This window comes from Triturus cristatus, chromosome 11, assembly GCF_964204655.1.
Source record: "Triturus cristatus chromosome 11, aTriCri1.1, whole genome shotgun sequence".
In the NCBI taxonomy this organism is placed as follows: Eukaryota; Metazoa; Chordata; class Amphibia; order Caudata; family Salamandridae; genus Triturus; species Triturus cristatus.
Genome location: NC_140594.1, coordinates 156224551 through 156247415, shown reverse-complemented (window position 1 = coordinate 156247415; position 22865 = coordinate 156224551). Strand labels below are relative to the sequence as shown.

General features: G+C 44.1%; 1 protein-coding gene across 2 annotated transcripts in view; it reads left to right on the top strand.

Moving 5' to 3' along the window:
• The window catches only part of KNTC1 (kinetochore associated 1), a 1031844-nt gene that overhangs the window by 123854 nt on the left and 885125 nt on the right, over positions 1-22865 (top strand). For both annotated transcript variants that reach the window (XM_085636469.1, XM_085636468.1), the window contains exons 5-8: positions 11023-11101; positions 20976-21053; positions 21991-22025; positions 22740-22850. In XM_085636469.1, coding sequence (XP_085492595.1) covers positions 11023-11101; positions 20976-21053; positions 21991-22025; positions 22740-22850 — 303 coding nt within the window. The remainder of the gene's footprint in view (positions 1-11022; positions 11102-20975; positions 21054-21990; positions 22026-22739; positions 22851-22865) is intronic.

Here is a 22865-nt window from a genome sequence, read left to right as displayed (position 1 = left end):
CGTCCTGGTCCTCTGTCTGGTGTTCCAGGGGGGCTAGGTTTCTCCTGGCTTTCCTGTGTTCTGGTTGACGGCTCCGTGTCTCTCCTCTTTTCTCTTCTGGCTGGTCCCACTTCTCTTCGTGGGTCGGTGTGTGTCTATTGAACGATCCTCCTTTGGGGATTGTTCTGAATTTCCCTGACCTCTGCACTCTGCTTGCGCCTGGCTTGTTCTGGGTGCACTGCTCCATGGTACTGTCAGCTGCTGGCTGCGCACGCCTGCTCGTTCTGGTCCACTGCCGTGGCCCTTGTTGTGTTCTCTTGTGCCCCTGCCTCTTGTTCTGCTGGGGCTTTGCGCATCTGTGCCTTTCTTCTTATGCCTGCGTTTCTTGGCTGTGGATTCATTCCTGCATTGCCTGCTTCCTTGTGGCTGTTGCCTGTTCAGCTGTCCTCCGCTGCTGGGGTTTTTCCTACGGCAGGCTCTGCCTCCGGTTCTACCTCTTCTCCCTGGAGTTTCGGTCGTTCTTTTCTTCCTGGGTGCTCCTCTGCGGCTGTCTGTCCCTATGAGGGTTTGTGGCCGTTGTACCTTGAATGGGCTTGGGGTCCCCTAGTCTTCCCTTCGCCTTGTTCTTGCTTACTTCTGCTTGGTGGGGGCTGGGCCACCCTTCTTGTACCCGTGGCACGTCTCCTGCTGGGGCCCCGTGTTTCACCCTTCTGGGGAGGTTCTCTCGCAGGCCCTCCTCCCCTCTGGGTATGGCTAGGGTATCTATTGTATGTTAAGGAATCTGCGGCTAGTAGCCCCAATCAGATGTACAAGTTACTTACCTTCGGTAACGAAGTATCTGGTAGAGACGATTCTAGCCGCAGAGTCCTTCACGGCCCGCCCTTCTTTCCCGTTCTGCGAGGACCTTCAGTTTGGTTTTCTGCACTCTCCTCCCTCCGGGTGGCTTGTCTTCTGTGGGTGTCCGCTTCGCTTCTTCCCGGACAGGCTGCTTCGTTCTGCTTGATTGTTCCACCCCTTCCCTTATGATACATGGTCGGTTGGTTCATGGGTGCTCTGCATCCCTCCACCCTGAGTTTTTCTCCAGTGTAAGGGCCTGCTTTTACTCTTCTCCCTTTACTTGCTTGGGGTTTTTGATTCCCTTGCGGTCCTCTACGATGTTTTTTTTGTTTTTTTTGGCCTGTGCCTCGGCCTTTTCACTCCTTTCGGGGGATACGGCCCTCCCTGAGGGTGTCGTCTGGGGGTGGATTGATGTTACTCCTCTGTTCCGGGCTTGTTGCCCGTCGCTGTTGTGGATTGTGATTGCAGTCTCTCTGTCTCTGTCTCTGTCTCTCTGTCTCTCCTGCTATAGCGTTTTTCACATGCTTTCTGCCTCCAAGGAGGATGTCATCTTAGCTTGCGAGGGTGTTCCTCGGAGCAGTGCTCTGCTCTTTCACTGCTATGGCTTTCCCCGCTATGGCTTTTTGTTCCTTCGTGCTTGGCACTTTTCCAACTGGTGTTGTTCCTCATCTTTCGTTTTTTCTCTTTTCTGTTTCACTGCTTTTTCGCACACTGTTCCCATACTCTCCACAGCTTTGTTTGTGATGGCTCCGCGTTGTGGCGTGGAAAAGTTCTCCAAAGAAAACTGATGTCAGCGCGCCGGGGTGGGGCTTATGTGACCTCGCTGACGTCACGCCCGTGGACGACATCAGGGTGGAGTCGCGTGGTACCACCCCCCGGCACGCAGGGATGCTGGGGCAAAGAAAGTTTTCCGGGTCCAGTCTCACGCCTTGGGATAATTCTACGTTAAGGAATCTGCAGCTAGAATCGTCTCTACCAGATACATCGTTACCAAAGATAAGTAACTTGTACAACAACCTCTCCGAGAGGTTTAATGGGCAGTTGCCTCGTGTACAAACATAAGAGCAACTATCACCAATGCGGCACTCTTTATTGGACATTTTCAGCAAAGAGACAGCACGAAATTGGTGTTTTGTTTCTTTGAAGGCAAGAGGAGTTAGAAACGAGAGTCTGTGCTTGCACAAGAAAACAAATCACTACTTAGACTATTTTCAGGCTTTCTTCCAGCAAGAAAACACTTCCTCTGAAGACAGTTAGAAGCATATCATGGTAATGAACGCTTTCTTCTTCTTTTAATGTAATTGAAATAAGGGAAACTTCTGTAGCTATTTAATGCATGTGGAGGTAACCGGCTGAAGCAGTGTTGCAGAATCCCTGTGCAGTTTAAACCAAATATATTTGGAAAAAGGTTAACTCTCAATTTTTAAACATGTGCCCTTCAAACTTAATATTTTTCAGACCGAGAAAGCAAAAGATCCTCATCTCCTACTGTTCTCATATATTCTCTTTACTGATTTTTTGTATTTCTAATGCAACTGGGAGCTTTGACTAGTAAGGAGAGGTGATTACTGGGACAGGAATTGTTGCTGAGGAATAACAGGGGCGTTGCTGTGCTCCAGGATAACTACAGCAAGCAGCCACAATGAGGTTCATAGAACAGGCCTCAAGAAGTCAGTCCGTGATAATCTCATTCTGCTCTAACTGCCCTCTTTCTTTTTAGATACAACTGCTGTAGATCTTTCCCAACTTTGGCCCTCTTTTTTGGGATAGTAGGAGTGGAAAACACATCCAGGTTATGGTAGTTAATGACTGAATGTTTCATCTGGTCAGATGTCTCTCTAGGTCAGAGGGGGCAGCCAGGGTGGAAGTATAGGTGACAAGATTTTTTAATGTACCTTTTCTTGCCTTCAGCAGCGGAATTGCATATTGTTAAAATTGAGTAATACATTGATTTTGCTTGATACTTGGCTGAAGGTGTTTCAGATAATGCCTCTTCAAACCAGACCAGTACAGCCAGTACTTCTGTATCAGAGTCTTCACATTGCATGCCTTCTCAGACTTGTATTGTCTAGAAACAATTAAGGATCTGTGCCAAAACAAGGACTCCTTTCAAGGCTGTTTCCTGTTGTGCCAACACCAACCACATCATATTTTGCATTACTTGACGTCCTGTGAACTGTAGATCCATTTCAGAGCAATCCCAGTGCTAAATGGTCTAGATATTGACAGGCCTTCTTAACCCCAAGATTCACATTACACTTCCATTTTGATATCTGCCATTATTCTGAACCTGTGCATTTTGCCAGAATTCTTTGTGATTTATGTAAATGATAATCCCTGACACACATACGACGTACAAAAAGAGTGGGGTGTATAAATACAGACCCTCCTGTATTTATTTTGAGCTTCAAATGGGTACTTCTATCAATTTCCCATCTAAAATGACTCTCAGGCACCAGCCTGGGCCTGGAAAATTTTCATACAATTGATTAATCCGATATTAGTGGACACCAGTTTCTGGGCCACACAGCTTTTCCCCAGGAAGTAATGAGTGGGCTCCATAAAGGTACCTCCTGCACCAGTGCTGCCTTTTACATTCTTCTGTGAAATACTTGCACCAGAAACAGTGTTTTTTCTTGGTTTCCTTGCCTGTTTTGATATTGATTGTTGGAGTTTTTTTTCCCATTATGTTGGCCTTGAAATGATCAATCCCATTGTCGACAGTGGGAAGTAGATGACAGGTTCCCACTCTTGTGCATGTTGTTCCAAGACATTCCGCATCCTTATAGGAGACTCTTTCAGGTCTCACTGGCCCCATGTGTTTGTTGTGATGGATTCCTTTCTTCTACAGGGGGTACCAAATTAGTCTCTGCATGTGTGGTCTCTGTAAAGTGCCAGAGTTCAGGCTTCACATAAATATTGTGGGGCTGGCTATCTGACATTTATGGCATTCCTATGTTCGGTGCAAGGTTGACATGGTAAGGTGTTACTGAACAGTGTGACAGCTATGCATTGAAGAATCAGCATTGTGGTGGGCTCTAGAATTGTATGCCTGGGCCCCCTACATTTTGTAAGGATAATTTCCTATGGCTCGAGCGGATGTTGTTTAGTCCCGTAATGATGATGCCCGAACACAAGCAGAGGATTAAGCGCGGTATCCTGGCCGAGCCAAGTGGGATCTTTTCTTTTTGATGGTCTTTTGCTGGTGTGTTGTTTCTCTTTGGGTGCCTTCACTTAGATTGGACCTTCTACATTTCACTACACTTCACTGATGCCCATCATTGACCCTAACTGAGAGTGATCCAAAGGCTATAGAGGAGACATATTGTCAGCACAGAACAATTTGCAAATAACCTAGCTATCAGATATTTTAGATCAAAGTCTCTGCCCACCTAGGAGACTACTAAGATGTAAAGGCCCTCTATCCGAGCACGAGGAGAAATTCTCAACCTCCGCCAACGGCTCTCTCCCTTTCGGGTTGGTAGTTAAAACTTGGACCATGCCTATTACTTTCTGCCAAAGGAATGTAGTAAGCTGTCTTGTAAACTACATTTCATCACACAAATCCTTCTTTCAGGCAGAATTAAAAGATTCTGGCTGGTGTGACTGAAGAAATGAGAATGTCATCTGTATATGTTTCTAAGGCCCTACAGCTTTCTTCCTAGGGATGTAGGGGATGTAAAAGGCTATTTGGCAGCTATTTCAGCTGAGCAAAGTAACATACTTCTCGATGCCCATTTGTCATGATTTCTATAGTACACTGTTAAGTCTCAGTAGTTGTACGGAGAGAACAATTTGGTCCTATGTGTGTTGAGGATTTTTAGACTGGCTTTGTGTCTGATAAGGTGGTGTTTTTAGTTTGCCTTTTCTTCCTACTCGAGATAGTTTCTTATTTTTTTAAATTTTTTTTTTACATTTTCCATAAGATGCCTTCCCCCACCCTCCTCCTCATCTTCTAAAACTAGAGGATCAACTGCAAAGTGTGGACCTGCAAAGCACTCTTCGTTTTAATGTTAATCATTTGAGTACTTTCATTTTGATACCCAGCTTATAATCAGGTTCTCTGTATCCAAAAAGGGTAGGACCGAGACAAAACAAATCAAGTTTAGGTGCTTAGTGTTATGCATTAGATGTGCTATGAGCTAGCAGGAAGGACCCTGCAAACCGGGTCATAACTCACTCTACAGACAGTACGGCACCTCTGCGGAGTTCCTGTAATTTTTATCTGGTAGCATGACTGTCCTTTCACTAAGTAATACTTTCTGGACTCTAAAGAGTTCATGTTTCAGTTGCCGTGTCAAGGACCGAAACAAGGCGACTCTCTATTTTCGGTATTTCCTCATTCCTAGCCATGTCCCATCTTCTGAATAGTGTATATGTCTTTTGGTAATGTCTTCTTTTAAATTTATATTCTTATGTTGGTTCCATATTCTATGCTCTGCCTCTGAGCGGATCTGATGTAGGGCTGTGTGGCCGCTGTGGTACTACTGTGGCATGTACTGCAGGAAAATGTCTGCACCCGGTCCAGTGCCTAGAAAACGCTTCTAAGTGAGTAACACACTGGATGATAGAGTACCCATTCAACAAACCACTAACAGACATTGGTAACTTGTCCTTCAATGTCGAACAGCAGCAGAACTTGCTACAGCTACAATTATAGATAATACAACTCCTCGTTCCTGGTGCAGTTTTTAAAAAGTACACTTTAGGCACAATGTGGTTTCTGAAAGTTTATCTGTTGTTCCACCTATACTAGACAGTTTTTGTGGATTGGAATATCACAGTAGCCAGTGCTGAGCCCTAAAATGTCCCTTTACAACCAAGAGCAGGGCACCAGACAGTAAAACATACACATGTAGTAACACGTCATCACAGGCTCTCAATTAGACGTTTCAGGAACACACTTGCAGACTGTGTATTGGATAACCTAGGTCTTTCCCTGATGTTTCACCATCAGCCGTTTTACAACCTTTTTACACCTCAGCTGAAAGCTCTCTTTAGGGCCAGGGTGAAAGTCAGGAAAACATAGCAGCAGACCTTTGGTCAGGAAAACGTTTTTCTTGAGGATTGCCACCCTTTAAATGGAGGACCACCATCATCTATTCCACCTGTATTATTCCTCAAGTCATTGTTGATTCAATGAGTCTTTGAGGAAAGTCAGTATGCACATTGCACTAGATGGACGGCTTTGGTTCCAGTTCCAATTCCAGAAGCACCTGCAACATTTCCTACATCTAGCTGACCATAGAGTCTGCAGTGACCCATGTGGAGATACCCACAATGCGAAAAAGTGCTCCCTTTCCATTTTATCTTTTAGCTCAAAGCATGTGCCCTCCTTTAAAATGCTGTCTACTGTGCAGGTCTTGGATGCAAACAGATGTTTCCTGCTGAACTGATGTCAGACATGCTTGTCTTCAATGTCTTACCTTTCTGCACTACCGCCGCCACATCTGGCTCCACTGTAGATATACACAGTAAAAATAACTCCTCTTTCTGCTTCTTACAGTCTGCCATATTGTCGTCCCTCAGTAATGGCCTTGGCTTCTACTCACATAGGACTTTGAACTATCTATAACACCCTGGATGTCTTAGCATATGACATGAAAAGAATTCCTAAGCCTTTACCTCAGGAGTACAGTGTTCAGGACACAGTTTTCTGCTGCTGACTGGTTATTTGGTCTGCAGATATCTGCGTCTTCAGGGTGCTCTCTGCCCCAACAACAATCCTCCTGCTGTTTCAATATTACTTCTTAAAGACAGCTTGTGTGGTGCATGATGCCTGCCCTAAAAAATAAATCTTCAAGATACATGGAAAACCCTTTTTAAAATCCTAGGTTTTTAAGAGTAAGTTTAAAATACCTTTTTTATAATAAGACCCAAACTGTAAACAGGAGTTAAATCTGAAGTGTATTTGACTCTTGATCTAACTTATTTTTTTCACCTGATCATTTATTGGAATTTAACTAAAACATTTATAGTATATACGTGCATTGTACCTTAAGACCTCTCGTTCTTGATGCTTCTGCATAGTTTTATAAAAAAAAAAAACTTTATTTACCAGTTTTTGTAATATAACATCGTATCTGCAAAATCTTGAACAGTTATACATAGCAGTATCTATACAGCAGAAGCCCCAAAAAAGTGCCCGCTACATCCAAATTAACAATCATGTCCTTGTTCAGCACAAAATGAACCATTCAGTCCGCCTCTCGAACTCCTCTTCCACTTGTAAACAGAACGTGCCTGTTAGACCTGTCAGCCCTTTGGGTGGTCCCTCCTCATCATTATTTATTTTGTCCCACTTTTGCCTCAAACCCTGTTTGAATTTTTCCTTTTTGGGAACCACCAGACTTTTTAGTGTTGCTACAGATTCAGGGAGCCATTTTAGCTACCCCTGAAACTTCTGTCTGAGGGCCTGAAGCACAAAATGGTGGCCTCCTGTGACATCACCAGCATCCACTGGAACCTACCAGCACCTTCCAGAACCTTCCAGGAGATTCCAGAACTGTGTGACAGTTGGAAACCGTTTAGAATGTTGGGAGGATAAGAGAGGCAGTTGGCAGTTGGAGTTGGCAGTTGGCACCTGACTGGTGAAGAGAGAGGAGCACAACAGTGAAGGAGGAAGGAGTGAAGCAGCAGGGGTGGAAACTTGTGCCTGGAGTGGGGTCCATAAACCCACCCTTGATACTTGTCCCTACTGATGGATCCCAGCCTATAGCCCTGTGTGGGAAGAAGACAGAAGAAAACCATCCTAAGGACCTGGACAGCAGGAACAGGCCTTAGAACCAAGAAAACAGCAAGATTCTGACCTGAGAACTGGTTTCCCTGGAGCCTGGCGTCGAGTAGCCGAAGACCTGGAGCCCGAGGTGGAGAAGCGGCGCTGACTGAGGTAGCAGACGTCGTACCCGGAGCCGCCTGAGGTCGTAAGAGGGCGCCGGCGGAGGTCGAGAGGAATACCAAGGGTCGAGAAGGAGGTGAACCGAGGTCGAGTGAGCGGCGTCATCGGAAGGGTGAAGTCCGCCCTCCGGAGTCGTCGGAGACCGAGGTAGAGGAGCACCGGGGGTCGGGAGTGAGGATCGCACTCCGGAGTCGCCCGGAACCTGTGAGGAAGAGCACCGGAGGTCGGGGGTGAGGATCGCACCCCGGAGTCGCCGGAAGTCGACATCGAGGCCAGGCCGGCCGACGTCATCGGAGCCGAGAGCGCCATCGGACCGGAGCCGCCCGAAGTCGACATCGTGAAGAGACTGCCCGACGCCGTCGAATCGGAGGTCGAGATCGAACCGAGGCCACCGACATCGGACCGGAACCGCCTACCGGCGACGTCAAAGAACTGACATTGTGCCGAGGCCGCCGAGACCGAACCGGAACCGCCTCACGGCGTCGACACGACTCCAGCGGCGTCGGAACATCAGAAAAAGGGCAGTAAGTGGAGTAGAGGGCGCCTAAGGCCCTGTGGAGACCTGAGAGACTACTCTAAGGGGCTAGGGAGGTGCTGAAACCCACCTGACTGTGCCTGGGGTGAACTGGGACTAACCTAGAGAGGTTGTGTGGAGAGGAAAGCCAGGGCATTGGAATTCCCCCCTTTGATCTACCTCAGTTTAGGCCTCAGCCTTTGCCTCAGCCAGGGAGTAGGACCCCCCAAGCCTTCCACACCCTACAAGCTGTGCCTGGGCCAAATCAGCCCTTAAGTATTGAAGTGTCATCTGATTCATGAGTGTTATTGTATACTTCTAATTATTTATTGGGGAAACTGTATTTATCAAATTCTTATCTATTTAATGCTGCACTGTGTTTATAGGTCCACAGGACTTGTTGGTGTACAGTATTTATTGGTACAGTATTTATTGGTACAGTATTTATTACCTCAAAGTATTTAATGGTCTGTATATATTGCACTTGTATTTATGCCCTGTTATTTATGATCACCCCTATTTATTTCAGCAAACAGCAAATATTTATTTGACCTGCTCTATTTAAGAATTTGTGTATTGTGATTGTTATTTATTTTCCCAATCAGCAACTAAGAGAAAAAGATAAAGAAAGAATATTTTCATAATTTTTACGGTGTAGAGTCGTTTTTGGAACGGATGCACGCATGGTTATTGTATGGGTATATTGTATGCTTAGCACTGCGCCTGTTCCCTGACCACTCGAGCCAAGCTACCCCATTGTGTTGGGAAGGTCCACCACCACCCTTTCAGAGTGGGAGTGGGGCTGTTTCCAACAGTGCCACCTACATGTATTCCCCAGGGGAGATTAATACACAAACCTGATTAAAAAGGACATGTCCAATGATCAAAGCTCCACCTGCTCAGCCCACCCCAGTGGGTACCAAGCCGTGCTAAATTTGCGTGGCAGGTTGTGTCTGCACGGCTGCCGTATAACATTTCAACGGGCCCCAGATGTCCTTAGGGCGGGACGTGGTGGAAAGTGTGGTGGAGTATAGATCATAGTTGGTGTTGCAGTACGCGAGACTGCTCAGCCAGTCTTTTAATGTCGGAGCAGTTTTACACCCCCATTTGAGTGCTATTTCCCTCTTTGCCAGAAGTAGTCCTATCGCGGTGAACCTCCGTAAAGCCAAAGGGATGTATTTTTTACATAACCCAGCAGTGCAACCTCTGGTGTGGGTGTGATGTCCAAATCTGTCATTCCTCCTAGTGTTTGAAAAATTGTGGCCCAAAAGGCTTTAATTTTGCTACAATTCCAAGTGAGGTGGGCGAAATCGGCGCGTGGGGTGTTACATTTTAAACAGTGAGTTTTTTCAGGATCAAGTTTGTGCGCCATCACAGGGGTCATGTAGATTCTACGCAAAAATGTAAAGTGAATCAGTTTGGGGCCACTGTTTAGGGACACCTCCCTGGTCTGGCGTCAGCACACCGCCCACTGGTCGTCCTGAATGGGGTGTCCAAGATCTGCCTCCCAGGAGGCCCTGAGCTTGGAATAATTTACTGGGATCATATCTGCACAAGCCCTGTACATTTTGGAGACAAGGAGTTTCCCCTCGGCACTATCTAAAACAGCGGAGAGGGGGTGAACAAATCTGGCTCCAAGGGGAATCTAGGGACAACCTCCCTCCACGCAGATCTCATGCGGTTAAGTACAAATTTATCCATGAAGGAGGCGCCACTGAACTTGGCTCCTTCCGTAACAGAGAAAACATGCCCATCTATATACAAATCCCCTATTGTGTGCAGGTCCCATTTGGAAAGAGTGTGTTTCACAATCGTTTCACCTGTGATGGGTGTCCATCGGTGGTTGGCAATTGGTAAACCAGGAGAGTACAACACAGGGGAGCCCGTAATCCTAATCAGCTTCTGCCATGGCCAGCTAGTGGTGGAGACCGTTTGGATGTCAGAAGGGTCTCGTGGGATGCCCAAGGGAAGTATTGTGTTAAGTGCATCGGGTAAGACCAGATCCGCCTCTGTACTTCTGCATAGTTCCTGTTGTTTTTGCATATTGCAGGTTATCAAAGCCTTGAACGCCGATAAGTTACTAAAAGAAGTGCCAAGCGATACCATTGAGCCTTCAAGTAACTTTTATTTTGTGCTGAGTTCTGGATTTCGGTTCATTGTTCCTCAACAGGCAGTGTTTTGTGACATATTTTCATAAAATGTTTTATAAAAGGAAAAGGGCTAGTTACATTAGGGCAATACAAAGAGGGATAAAACCAATATAGTCACTAGTGATAATGAACAAGTTACTCTGTTGCTGCATGAAGGATCTGTGCCACAACACAGAGGAAGATAAATACTTTTTCAGAGTCTTGTGTGTTGTTTCACTGAGCATATGTGAATCCTCTCACTGAGGCTATTTCAATCCGTTTTTCAGTAATTGTACTTAGTTTTGATGAGAGCACCCTGAGAATACATATCTTCTATAGCATCCAGTTTTTAACCCCCAAATCCTTCTGATATTTGGATAAAGTAGTGTGGAGCTTCAAGATCACTTAAACTGGTTCTGTTTATTTTGTACCCGCTACCATTATTGATGTACATCAGGTAATGTTCTCCTCCTCTTTCTGGCACATTGACTTATCTCACCAAAGAGGCTACTCTGCTCCGTGCACAAGTTGTGATAATGTTCTCAAAGGTAGATGTAGACTAGATGAAGGACTCTTTTTGTTTTTAAAAAGGCATTCCGTGTGTTTGTTTTCCCTAGAATAATGCAATGCTAAACACTTGTTTGTGGGGTTTCTTTTTTTTGCAGCGTTTGGCTCAGCAGTCTATAAAGGCAAACCAAAAAACCTTCCACAATCTCATCATTCAGAAGGATGTTTCTGATGGAGGTGAGTTATTTAAACTGCAATACTATAGCTCTCTCGTTAAAATGTTGACAGTAAGAAAATTGAGATTTTGAAGCAGTTTTCTGTAACTGTAGTTTTCTGTACACCGACTTTTCCTAGATAACCTTGTGTGTTTAGATGAAGGAGTATATGCCATTCCTTTTGTCACGATTCAAGAATTGTCTGGATTTACGGCTCAGACTAGATAAAAGGTATTTAGCTCCAGTCAGCGAGCACCAAACCCAAACCATATTTTCAGGATATCCACGTGGGCGTACATGCAGTGGGCCTAAATGTGAATGATGTATTCTAATGACTTGGTATGGGCCAGGACAACATTTTACATCTAGTCTAGACACACACTTGTCTGGGCTTCATCTCTTCAGGGTGCGCTTTGAATCACAGCCACTGCAATGTGTTTTCTCCGTCTACATTACCACTCTAATTTTACACCGGGGTTTTAAAATGCAACTCATCAACTATGTAACTGCAATATTTGTAAACCTCAACATTCACTTTAGTAGACCCCCTCCCCCATTTTGTTATGACTGTATTGAAATGGTCAAATATGTTCTATTTGAAATAGTGATCTGATATTTTATTCGGGCTTCACCCAATCCCTACACCTCTAGCCCCTTTTCTGGTGTCATTGCTAGAACCAACTCCTTAAGATTTGCAGTGCATATCAATGTAGGATACTGAATTTGGAACTCAGTTGCTACTGTAGATATATACATACATATTCAGTGCCCTTACCCGTAGTTTTCAAATAAATACATTTTAAGCAGTCAGAAGAGAATGTACCTTTACTGCAGCCTATTAGTTTCATTAATTGTAAAGACACAAGAAAAAAATCATGAATTAGGGCAGTGAAGAAATATCAGAGAAGAGAGAGGGCGTGGCCAAAACAGATCCTCAGAGTGTGTTTCCAACTAGAAGTGTTGCTAAAATTGCTCAAATGGGTTTTAAACTATTTAATTTTTGTATTTAAAAGACAGACTTAGGGCATTGTGTCTACCACTTTGTGTCTAAAAAGTTGCTTTATAGAAACAAATGTCCATTAAGAAGCTCTCCCTTTGTTTATAACAATGATACATTTCACCTCCTGACCACTGAGTGGCTGCCAATGATCACCTATTGTGGACTGATTATAATGGCCTGTTGAGCAATACTCGTCCCTTTTTTCAATGGTTGGATGAATTTTTTGAATGTTGGATCTAGCCTAAGAGACCGAGACCTGTATGATTTGAAGAAGCCTTGACACTTTCTAATATTGACTACTGAAAAATATTCAAATGAGCAGCATTTTTTGGTCCAGCATTGAGGCTGCGTTGTTCCAGGTAATAATCAATACATTGTTCTCAGTTACCCATAGCACCATCAGGTTCTGATATGGCACATTTTACAAGGAGTTCTGTTGGCACAGGAACTCTACCACAAATGGTCATTGGCCAAAAAGGCAGGCTACCCTCATCAAAGTGATATCCGGCATCTTTTAACATTATTGAGGTGTTCCCATGTGTTCAGCTGCAGCCCTCAGGTGGGCCACAGAGCTGGTAGTCGTGCCATATGTTAAGTCTGTTAAAAAAAAAAATGCCTTGAGTAGATGCCTCATCTTATATCTGACCGTGGCTAAATAGTATGCTGAAGAGAACCATTGTTTATGGCAAGCACGCTTCTCGCTTAGTGCCATGAAGGAGTACGGTGGAGATATTCAATTACCCTATCAAAATTTGGAGACATTGCTGAAAACTTGCATATTATCAGAAATACGCCAAATGCTATACGGAAACTGCTTTCTTTGGACACTATTCCCAAAATTAGATCCTAGGTTTTCTTCGAGAATAATCGTGCTATTTGCCTTTTGTATTAAGTGAGTTGGGCAAAGGGGCTGGGCATTCCAATTTGCATTATGCAAATAAGAAACATTTGACTTGTAGAGATGAGATGAATCTCATTCTCCAAAAGGAAGAAATCCAGAGAGCTCTGGCTGGTACTCCATATACAAAAAAGATGCAACATTGTAGCATCAGATTGTGTGTAACAAAATACTGTTTCTGAAAATGCTGTAGAGGTGAACCTTAGGGAAACCGTTTTCCCTTCCCATCCCCTACTTCCAAAGTAAAAGAAATCCACATATTCAAAGCTGAATTTTCATGGTGCACAAGGGATCTTACTTCTCAATAGATACATGTCCTTAGCCACCTACGCCGAGCATTGTAGTTAAAAGCGCAAACATGAAACTACTCCTTGTGCCCTGTTGCCCTCGCTCAGTTAGACCAGTAGCTGAAGCAGCATGTTATAATCTAGAAATCCAGTTGGATTCTTCTAACTGCAGCTTCCTCGTCTTTAGAATATCACCATGTGCCGACCTGGATTCGGAAGATGCTCACTTGTAGGTGGCGTTGCATGGCTTCACGTTGACTTTGTTCTGCTCTGGAAATGACGATTGAGCTGCATATAAGTGATACCCCTGTGTGTCCATGTCCTTTCCTGTCTTTGCGCGCCTTTAAACGCAGATCTGGAGCTCGTACCCAACTTTTTTTTTTTTGTCAGCTGACAAGTATTTTTTTGCAAAATTCAGCTTTTTTCCAGTGTGCAAGGGAAATGCGTCCTATCATAAAATTACTGGGTTTAAGCCAGAGGTCCCTTGGGGGCAGATGGGGGCGAGGGGGCTTTTAAGTAATCTTCGGGGGGAGGGTGGTCATCAGTCTTCTGGCCAAGAGAGGCATTCTAGTTTGTTTCAAGTGTTAAAAACATGAGCGGCAGTTAGCCACCTTGTAATGGGCCATCACTAACCACTTTTGTCATTTATATCTTGACTGGAAGTAATACGTAAAAAAAAAGGGGTAACAGTTTAACTGCAATGTTTAAATATGTTTAGACCTATTTAAACATTACCAATTTAGCAGAATAATTGTGTAAAAATTGAAGAGGGCCAGAGGATTTTTTTTTTTTTTACAGGGGGCGGGGGGTGCAGCATTAAAACGTTTGAGGACCACTGTTTTAAGCCTTGTAGGTACCATTGTAAACGAATGTCTGACATCCACACAAGGTGTGCCTCTGGTGTTTCAGTTTGGCACATTACTTCAAGTCCTACGAAGAGTGTGACCTTTCTAAATTCTCGAAGGTGAAGCAAAGCTGTATGACACCGAAAGAAGTCTTGGAAGTCCCCCTCTGTTTCAAAGTCGAGGGCGCATACCTGCTCCTGTCTTAAAGACATTCCTACAACATGTTCTTGTCGCAGTTCAAGTCTTCTGGTAAGTCGAAGCGGAAGCACAAGATGTGGGATTTGTCTGTCTCACTCCCGGCCCCTCATCCAGGAACTGATCCCAATGCACCCAGAGTTTCAAGGTCCACCGCAACATTGTGGTGAAGTGAACTTTTAATCTGGCACCAAAATCTACGCTGGTCCATTTGACATCGATGCCAGACCCCAAACAGCTTTAGTTTGCCCTTAGTGGCACACGACCACCCTGCGGTAGGCAGGATCAAACATTACCTCCAAGGGTGATAAAAAGTAACCGTTTTCAGATCATTCAGCATGGGTACGCCGTCCCATTCCTTTCGACTCTCCTCATCTTTCGCCTACTTCAGAGCATCTGTCAGAGGAGCATATGTCCATCTTGTGTCAAGAGTTGCAGGCTCTTTTGGTCCAAAGAGCTATAGCGCGGGCCCCGGCCCCAGAAATAAGGACTGGATGTTACTCCTGCTATTTCATTATGCTGAAGAAGGATAGAAGCCTTCATGCTAATTTAGATCTACATCTCTGCATACCTTCTTGCGGAAGGACAAATTGAAGATGTTTGCAGTAGCCCAGGTTCTATCTGCCCTGGACCTGGGCAACTGGGTATTAACTTTAGACCTGCTGGATGCCTACTATTGTTTACTCGTCCTGCAGTCTCACAGATGCTAATTGTAGTTCAAAGTAGGCCAAGCGCATTTTCGATTTGTGATACTCCCCTTCGGTCTCACTAGTGCCCCTTAGGTGTACACTAAAGTATTGGTGGTGATTGCAGCACCCCTTTAGAGGTTGGGTAATCCAATATTTACTTACTTTGAAGACGGGCTGTTGAAGGTGGGCTCACTACAGTCAGTTGCAGGCCAAGTGCATATGATGGCGAACCTCCTGATTTCACTGGGGTTGACTATTAATGTGGCAGTCACACTTTCAGAGGTGCCATTCTGAATAGAGTGCTGTTTGGAGCCTTCGCACCATTGCGACGAGTTACGGACATTAGGGCTCTAATCTTGATGTTCCAACCTGGGTTCTGCTTCTCAGTGAGAACGGCTATGAGACTTCATGGCCTCTTGGTCTCCTGCATCCTGCTTGTCGACTATGGCAGATGATCTATTTGGGCTCTGCAAGTCTCAGTAGCCCAGCAACGGGGAATACCTGCAGTGGTGGCTGCTCAACCGCAATTGGACCAGTGTCCCTGTCCTATCCAGAGCGGACAGTGGTGATGGATGCCTCCTTGATAGGATGGGGAGGTCAGAGGACTCTGTTCTCTGGCGAAGACCTATCTCCACAACGTTTTTGAGTTGTGACCCTTCGGCTTGTGCTGAAAGCCTTCCTGCCATCCATCAAAGGGAGGCTGGTTCAGATTGTCAAGGACAACACAACTGTCATGTGGTACTGCAACAAGCCGGGTGGGGAGGGGTCCTAGGCAGTGTTCCCTGTAAGGTTTGCGCGCACTTCTGTCCTCCCGAGCATGCAGTGCTGTGTGTGAAGTGTGCACACACAGCACATCCCGGAAGAGCTTTTGTGTGCTGAAAGGCAGAAAATACTCCTGCACTTGCTGCCTTTCTTTTCTAACTAGAGTTAGGCTGCGGGGCTTATTGTAGGACTTTTGAAAGTTTTTGTTAATCACAGTGCCCGTCAAGGCCTGCATTTAACATAAATACTTTCAAAAGGCAAACAATAAGCCCGACAGCCGTGCTCCAATTACAAAAGAAATGCAGCAAGTCTTCAAACACTAGGTGTGCTTTCAGAATCATCTGAAAGCACATGTTCGTGCTTTTAAACTTGATGCATTTCTTTTCTAAATGGAGCACGGCTGTGGGGCTGATTGTTTGCCATTTGAAAGTATTTATGGTAAATGCAGCCTTTGATGGTTGCTGTGATTAACCTAAATGCTTTCAAAAGGCCCACAATCAGCCCACCGCCACGCTGTAAGAAAATAAATGCATCAAGTTTAAAAGTACAACGCGTGCTTTCAGATGATCATGATAGAACACATTGTGTTTGTAAACTTGCTGAATTTCTTTTCTTAATGCAGCACGGCTGGGGAGCGTATTGTGGGCCTTTTGAAAGAATTGATGTTAATCACCGCGCTCGTCGTGGGCTGTATTTAACAAATTCTTTCAAAAGACAAACCATCAGCCCTGCATTTAGAAAAGAAATGCAGCAAGTTTTATATAGTGCGAACTCCACCCAAAAGTATTGGAGCGCTGTACATGATATTATTGTTTTGTTTCTGGCATGCATGGGGAGATTAATTGATTTGCCCAGAATCACAGGATGTTAAGCTGACCCGTGACTCAAAACCCATCTCCTAAGTCGACAGCTTGAGCACTAAGCCACAGCCTCTACCACAAGAGCAGAAGCATTTTCAATATTATATACAACTTTATGCAACAAACAACCATTGACAAAGCCATTAGTCCTGGCTTTTTGGTGCAATATTACTTGTATTATATATCTGGATGCAATGACAGAAGAAGCAAAATATCAGTCAGGTGGCAATCTAAGCTAAGCACAGATTTGAAATATTAATTGCTTTTAAGCCACGCCCGTAATTGCATCGGCCACGCCCCTTTGAGAGACCCCTTTGTTTTTCAATACACTTTAAGCCCTGGTCTACACGTGCAGTCGTGTTCTTGGCGCACATACCTTGGCTGCAGTGCACAGAGACCTTACTCTGCCGCACACAGAGGGAAAACATTAGAGGGACCATTTGTCCTAGGTCCTTTGCCAAAAGGCAATATGTCTCTGGAGCGTGGGGCATCTCACTAGTTGGGAATCTCCTGGTGAGATCTTTGAACGGCAGGGCAGACTAACTCAGTCAGTGGCACCTGGCTGATAACGAATGGCATTTAAACCCTGAGGTGACAAATGGCATTTTTCCAGCAGTGGGTAGAAGCCTGACTAGATCTTTTTACCACCCTCAAGAATGCACAGCGTCAAAAACCTTTGGATGCTGGAGTTTTCAAGTATGCTCTCTGAAACGCATTCAGGAAAGAGTGGAGCACAGAACATCTTTACACCTTTCCGGCACTGCCTCTCCTGTTCAGATTCGTGAAGAAGATTAGGAGCAACTGGGTCCAAGTCATCCTGGCAGCTCCAGCTAGGGGAAGGAGTGTGTGGTACCCGGAACTTCTGACCATGAAAATCTGTTCTCCAATCAGGCTACCACTTCTGGAGGATCTCCTCTGGTACTGCAGGGTCCTACACCCGAACCTGTGCAGACTGTACCTCCATGTATGGAGTTTGAAGGGCAACAGTGGTCTGCGTTCTGTCTTCCCCTGGAAGTTGTGGGTGTCATCCTTTCTGCAAGGCGTCCCTCTACTAAGACTGTTTACACTGGGTTCTGAGACAGATTTGTAGCCTGGTGTGGCACTTGCGATACGGACTCATAATGGATCAAATTGTCAGGTGTCTTTATGCTCATTTTCTATCTCGCCGAGCAAGGACTTGCAGTGGACACCGTTAAAGGGCTATTTGTCAGCCCTTTCGGCCTTTTACGTTTAACTGACCAGCCATCCTTGTTCAAATCACCTGTTACGATGAGGTTTCTAAAAGGTTTTTTTCTCAAGGCCTTTGTGATGCCACAGTGGGATCTAAATTTGGTCTTCACTTTCCTCGTGTGCACGCCCTACGAATGTATACACAGCTGTCAACTGCACCTCCTGACTTTGAAGATTGTGTTCTTGACTGCAGTAACTTCAGTAACTTCAGTGAACTCCAAGCTCCTTCAGTACCGTCTCCTTACACCACCTTTTCCCCCAGATATAGTGGTGTTGAGGACTAAGCTGCATTTTTGCCTAAAGCTGTGAGCTTTCCTGAGAGGCAATCTATCACACTCCTGTTCTTTCCTCCACCTCACCTCTGAAAAGAGAAGGTTTGACTCCTCCAGCTGGACCACTAAAGAGCTTATAGCGTTTACATTGATTGCACCAAAGACCATTGTCTGGATGATCAGGTCTTTGTGGGGTTCTCTGGAACAAAGAAAGGTACAATCGTTCAGAAGAGGAACCTGTCAGGGTGAATTGTTCTGTGCCTGAAGATCTGGTACACACTGGCCGAGAAGCAGCCTCCAAAAGGACTGAGGGACTATTCCACCAGTGCAAAGTCTGCTTACCACTGCAGTGGCACGCCGTGTGCCTGACCCTGACCACTGTCAGGCTCTGATGGGGTGTTAGTGTACATGTTCATGAAGCGTTACTGCCTTCATAGCCAGGTCCCATTTGGTCCTGCAGGAAATTTTGGCTGATCCTTTCCGCAGACCCACCATCTTGGAAGACATTGCTTTGGTATCTGTTCTAAAGGTGAATAATCTAACGTTGGAAGTATCCATCAGAAGAACAAGTTACTTCCCTTTGGTAATGCACTTTCTGGTGCATACTTTTTGTTATCCCAGGTACCTCGTTGTCATCACCGTTCTGTGGAATGGTCTCTTTTTCCATCTCAAAAGGTCCCAATCTACAGATCTGCACACTGGTACATCTGATTATTGTTGGCTCTGTCCTAGTGCACTGACCAAATCAAGAAAGAAACTGATCTGCAGCTCCATCAACACTTCTGTTGCGGAATAAAGTAATTGTGAAACCGTATGGTACCACCTACCAGCTGGAGGGAACAATGCTCTTTAAATCTTCTGTTCTAGTCTGGCAACGGGGGATAGTCTAAAGGTAAGGAATCTCCAGTTAGAGTACCCACCAAATACTCAACATGATGGTTATAAACTAAACTTTGTTGGATGCGTCATGAGCCAGACTACCAGAAAGGATACTCTTCTTCTCAAAGAGAACATTCTGGGGATAACTGGCACAACCACAAGTAATTATGACGAAATTCTGTCCGCCTTCGTTTCCCACCAAGGAGGATGAAAGACTGCACGGTCTTGGCTCTAATCAGGCTTTCAGTTTTTATATTGACAGAACTGCGAGTTTCAGGTTGATATTCAACCTTTCCTAGACTATGCTGGTCCCAAAATGTTAGGGTGATACAGAAGTGGACGATTTCCCGCTGGCTTATTCTATGCATCAGAACCCATTCCACAAGGCAATAGTACCTTTTCATCGCTGTCCTGGGAGTGTTCTTGTGTTGTACATTTGCCACGGGCTTAGGTCAAACCTTTCTCCTTAAGTGTTGCAAAATAGCTATCTCTGTAGGTCTGTGTTGCGGGACTTCTTTCTTTTGTTTTTTAAAAACGTTTGTTTTCCAATGCAGGCAGGCAATATAGCAGCACCACGGTCATATACAGCATGTACATTGCATAATATTTTATATTATAGTATTAGGTCTAAACACATTTTAGCATTAGATAGACAGAACACATCTCCCCCTGAAGAATTCGGGTGCCTTGGCCCTACATTGTCTAACCACTTCCTTTATATCTTGTCATACATCTGTGGGCATCCCCTTGCCATGTAAACCATTTTTTATAGAGTGGAGCATCTATCCACGCCTTGTTTCCATTCCTGATTTGAGCCATAGCTCTCCGTTTCTTAGCAATGTCCCTTTTGGCAACTAGGAACCCCAAACCATTGAGTTTGTGTGCTACTCTGGTGCCACCCATCACCTCCATAATTCCCAGCAGTGCAATCTTGGGTGTCAGTTCAACCCGTTGTCCTGTTGCTTCAGCAAGACACCGCTTGGTCGTTACTTACCTTTGGTACCAGTCTTTTTACTATATACTCTACCTGCAGAGTCCTCCCAGGTTCTTCCCGCCTCCCTTTTCTGAGAAGTGGTCATGTGACTAATAATGTCCCTGGTTAGTTTTGATACATTGTAGTTTCTGTTAATCTCTTTGGCTTCGTATCCGCATCTGAGTAACTGGGAAAAATTAGGAGGAACTGACATCACTGCACTGGGGTTGCATTTTGTATGGCTTTGTGGTATCAAATCAGGGGTGGATCGCAGAGCAGAGTTGGAGCAACAATACCTGAGAGCAATTTCAACATTATGGATCCCGTCTGGTGCTTGGAGTTTCAAAAGATGAGGAATCTAGAGGTGGTTTGTTTCCACCGTTATCGAAGAAAAGTAACTTGCTGTTCTGTTCTTTTAACTGAACTACCCCATGGCCTTGTATTTCTTCTTCTTCTCCTCTGTTTCTCCACTTTCTTTATTCTTTCGGTTCCTGCTTTTCACAATTACATTTCATGCACTCCCACCCCTCTGATGATCTGCTAATATATCTGTTCCGAGGCTGGCTATTATAGGTCCAGGGAGGACTAATGGACTGCTTGAGTTTTGTTTGGATAGCTACTGAGTGTAAATTTTCATTTCTAATTACTGTATTTGTGTATCTGATGTGGATATCCCGAAAATCTGGCACTGACCCATGCCCCCCTCATGGTTCTGAGGAACACCCTTGAACCCCTAATCTTAGATTCAATTTGGAAATTCATGTTTTGCACCTCATTCCTTGACCATTTGTACATTTCATTAGGAAAAGCATTGCAGCAATTTCAAATAATTGAATCTAGGCCTTGACTAAAGGAATGGGAAGCACACTTCTTGCAAATTGCTCATCAGAGCTCTTGCTTGGTAGTGCCTGCCTCTGAGGTGAAAGCACCCATGTTTGATACTGTTTGAATCTCTGCTTTACTTCTATATCGGATCTGAAACTTGGCTCTTCTTTCCTATCCACAGGTATATATCACATGTTTGTTCTCACAAGCAACGGGTTCTTTTGCATTATGTACCTCCATTTGGAAAACATTCAAAAAGGTAATGTCATTTTGTCGATAAACGTTATTGTGTTTCAAGTCAGGCTGCATTATGATTATGAATATTTTAAGTAGTAAATTTTTACTGTTTTGTTTCATTTGCTTCACTGGGTTTTTGCAAGAATACTTTGATGTCACAGCATTTCGCACGGTTTTAGAATAGAAGCTAATTGTTTAATTTCACATAAATTGATGCATATTTATAAATATTAATTCCACATCTCTGATTCTACTTAGAACCTGTATCTTTAATTGGTTTGCAGTTTGGATTTCAAGTTACATTGGCTCCTTGGCTCTGTACAGTTTAGTTTGACTTAGAATTATTTTGACATAAATCAATTTAGCCTTTTAAATCCACAGGGTCAATAACCAGGCATCGGAGGCGTTCTTGATGACATTTTATGTCTTCCCTTGGAGCAGTTACATCAAGTTTTACTCTCCGAGCTTTAAGATTTTATCCCATTCTAATGAATGTACAAGACTTTATGTATGATGCTTAATTTCTTTGAAACGTTCGCCAAACTCTAATTTCTGTTTGACATTCTGTGCTTATTCTCTACAGTTCTTGCTAGTGGTACTGTTGAGGTCTGGAACTGAAGAAATGAATGCATAGTACTAGCTTCTGATCTTGCCTTAACATTTCTTGTAAGAACTCTCCAAATAACTTCTTGGTGTTTAAACAATATGTTACCTATCATAAGTCTACGATTTTACACAGGCAGTCTTTTAGTCGGCTCGCAAGTGCCAAAAAGGTCCTTTGTATATTTAAGTCGGGAACAGTAGAGCGATTTTTAAATAGATGAATTTCGTCAAACCGAAAAAGCAGTTCCAACTCACAATTTATTTTTGTACTAAATTAGCACCGACTCCATGTAAAGTAAAACCTCTAGAGCTTGTTATGGAAAACTGGTGTTAACTTGTGCTTTTCCTTCAAACAGCACTTGAACAGAATGACTTCAGCAGAGCAAAGGAGGTCAGTGCCTGTTGTGTACAGTGTGTTTTTATGAACAAATGCCACACTTTCAACCATGGTTCGCCCCGTAATTTATTCTAATTAGTTGTATATTTTTTCAACACTGCCTGTTTATCCCATTTTTAATTGATATTTTGTATCTAGATGAACTTTAAAGTGGGTATTTCAGAAGTGACCATTGTGTTCACGAGTCATCGATGTTTACTCTTTCAAGTAGAGCTCTTCTGTGTCCATCAGAATGTGCCCTTTTTCCATTGACATATAAACATTTAAAAAATCTAACCATAGTTTTAACTGTAAAAATGCATTAATTTTATACAGTATTGTACTGTGGGTTCCAAATCCGTGCTCGGACGGTTCTTGCGTAATGTTGGGCTTTTGGATCAATGACCGCGATTCTCTGACGACAAAACTTGCGTCAAACCATCTCAAAGTATTTGAGGTGGGGTTCCCCTTTAATACATACCTGACCGCTGCAAATGTCTTAATCGACCACGTGGATGGGATGTATATTTCTTTTTCTTATTTAATTCATGAAACCATCCCCTGAAAATTAGACACACTGTAGAACAGAACAGTAAGTGAAAAGCGAACGAGCTGATAAAATGCTGACAATTTCAAGTTTTCTTTTTCTTTGGGGTAGTAAGATGGTTTGTTGTGGTTTTGTATGTTTCGTAATACTGATGGTGTGTTTTTTATTTTTTATTTTTATAGATGGAAGGGCAGATCAAGACCATGTTCATATCTAATGAGGAGTACCATACCACCGGGTGCTTGACTTCGGTGATGGGCACTTTTAAAAACGATCTTAACTTGATAATTGGGGTAAGGTTTGTGACA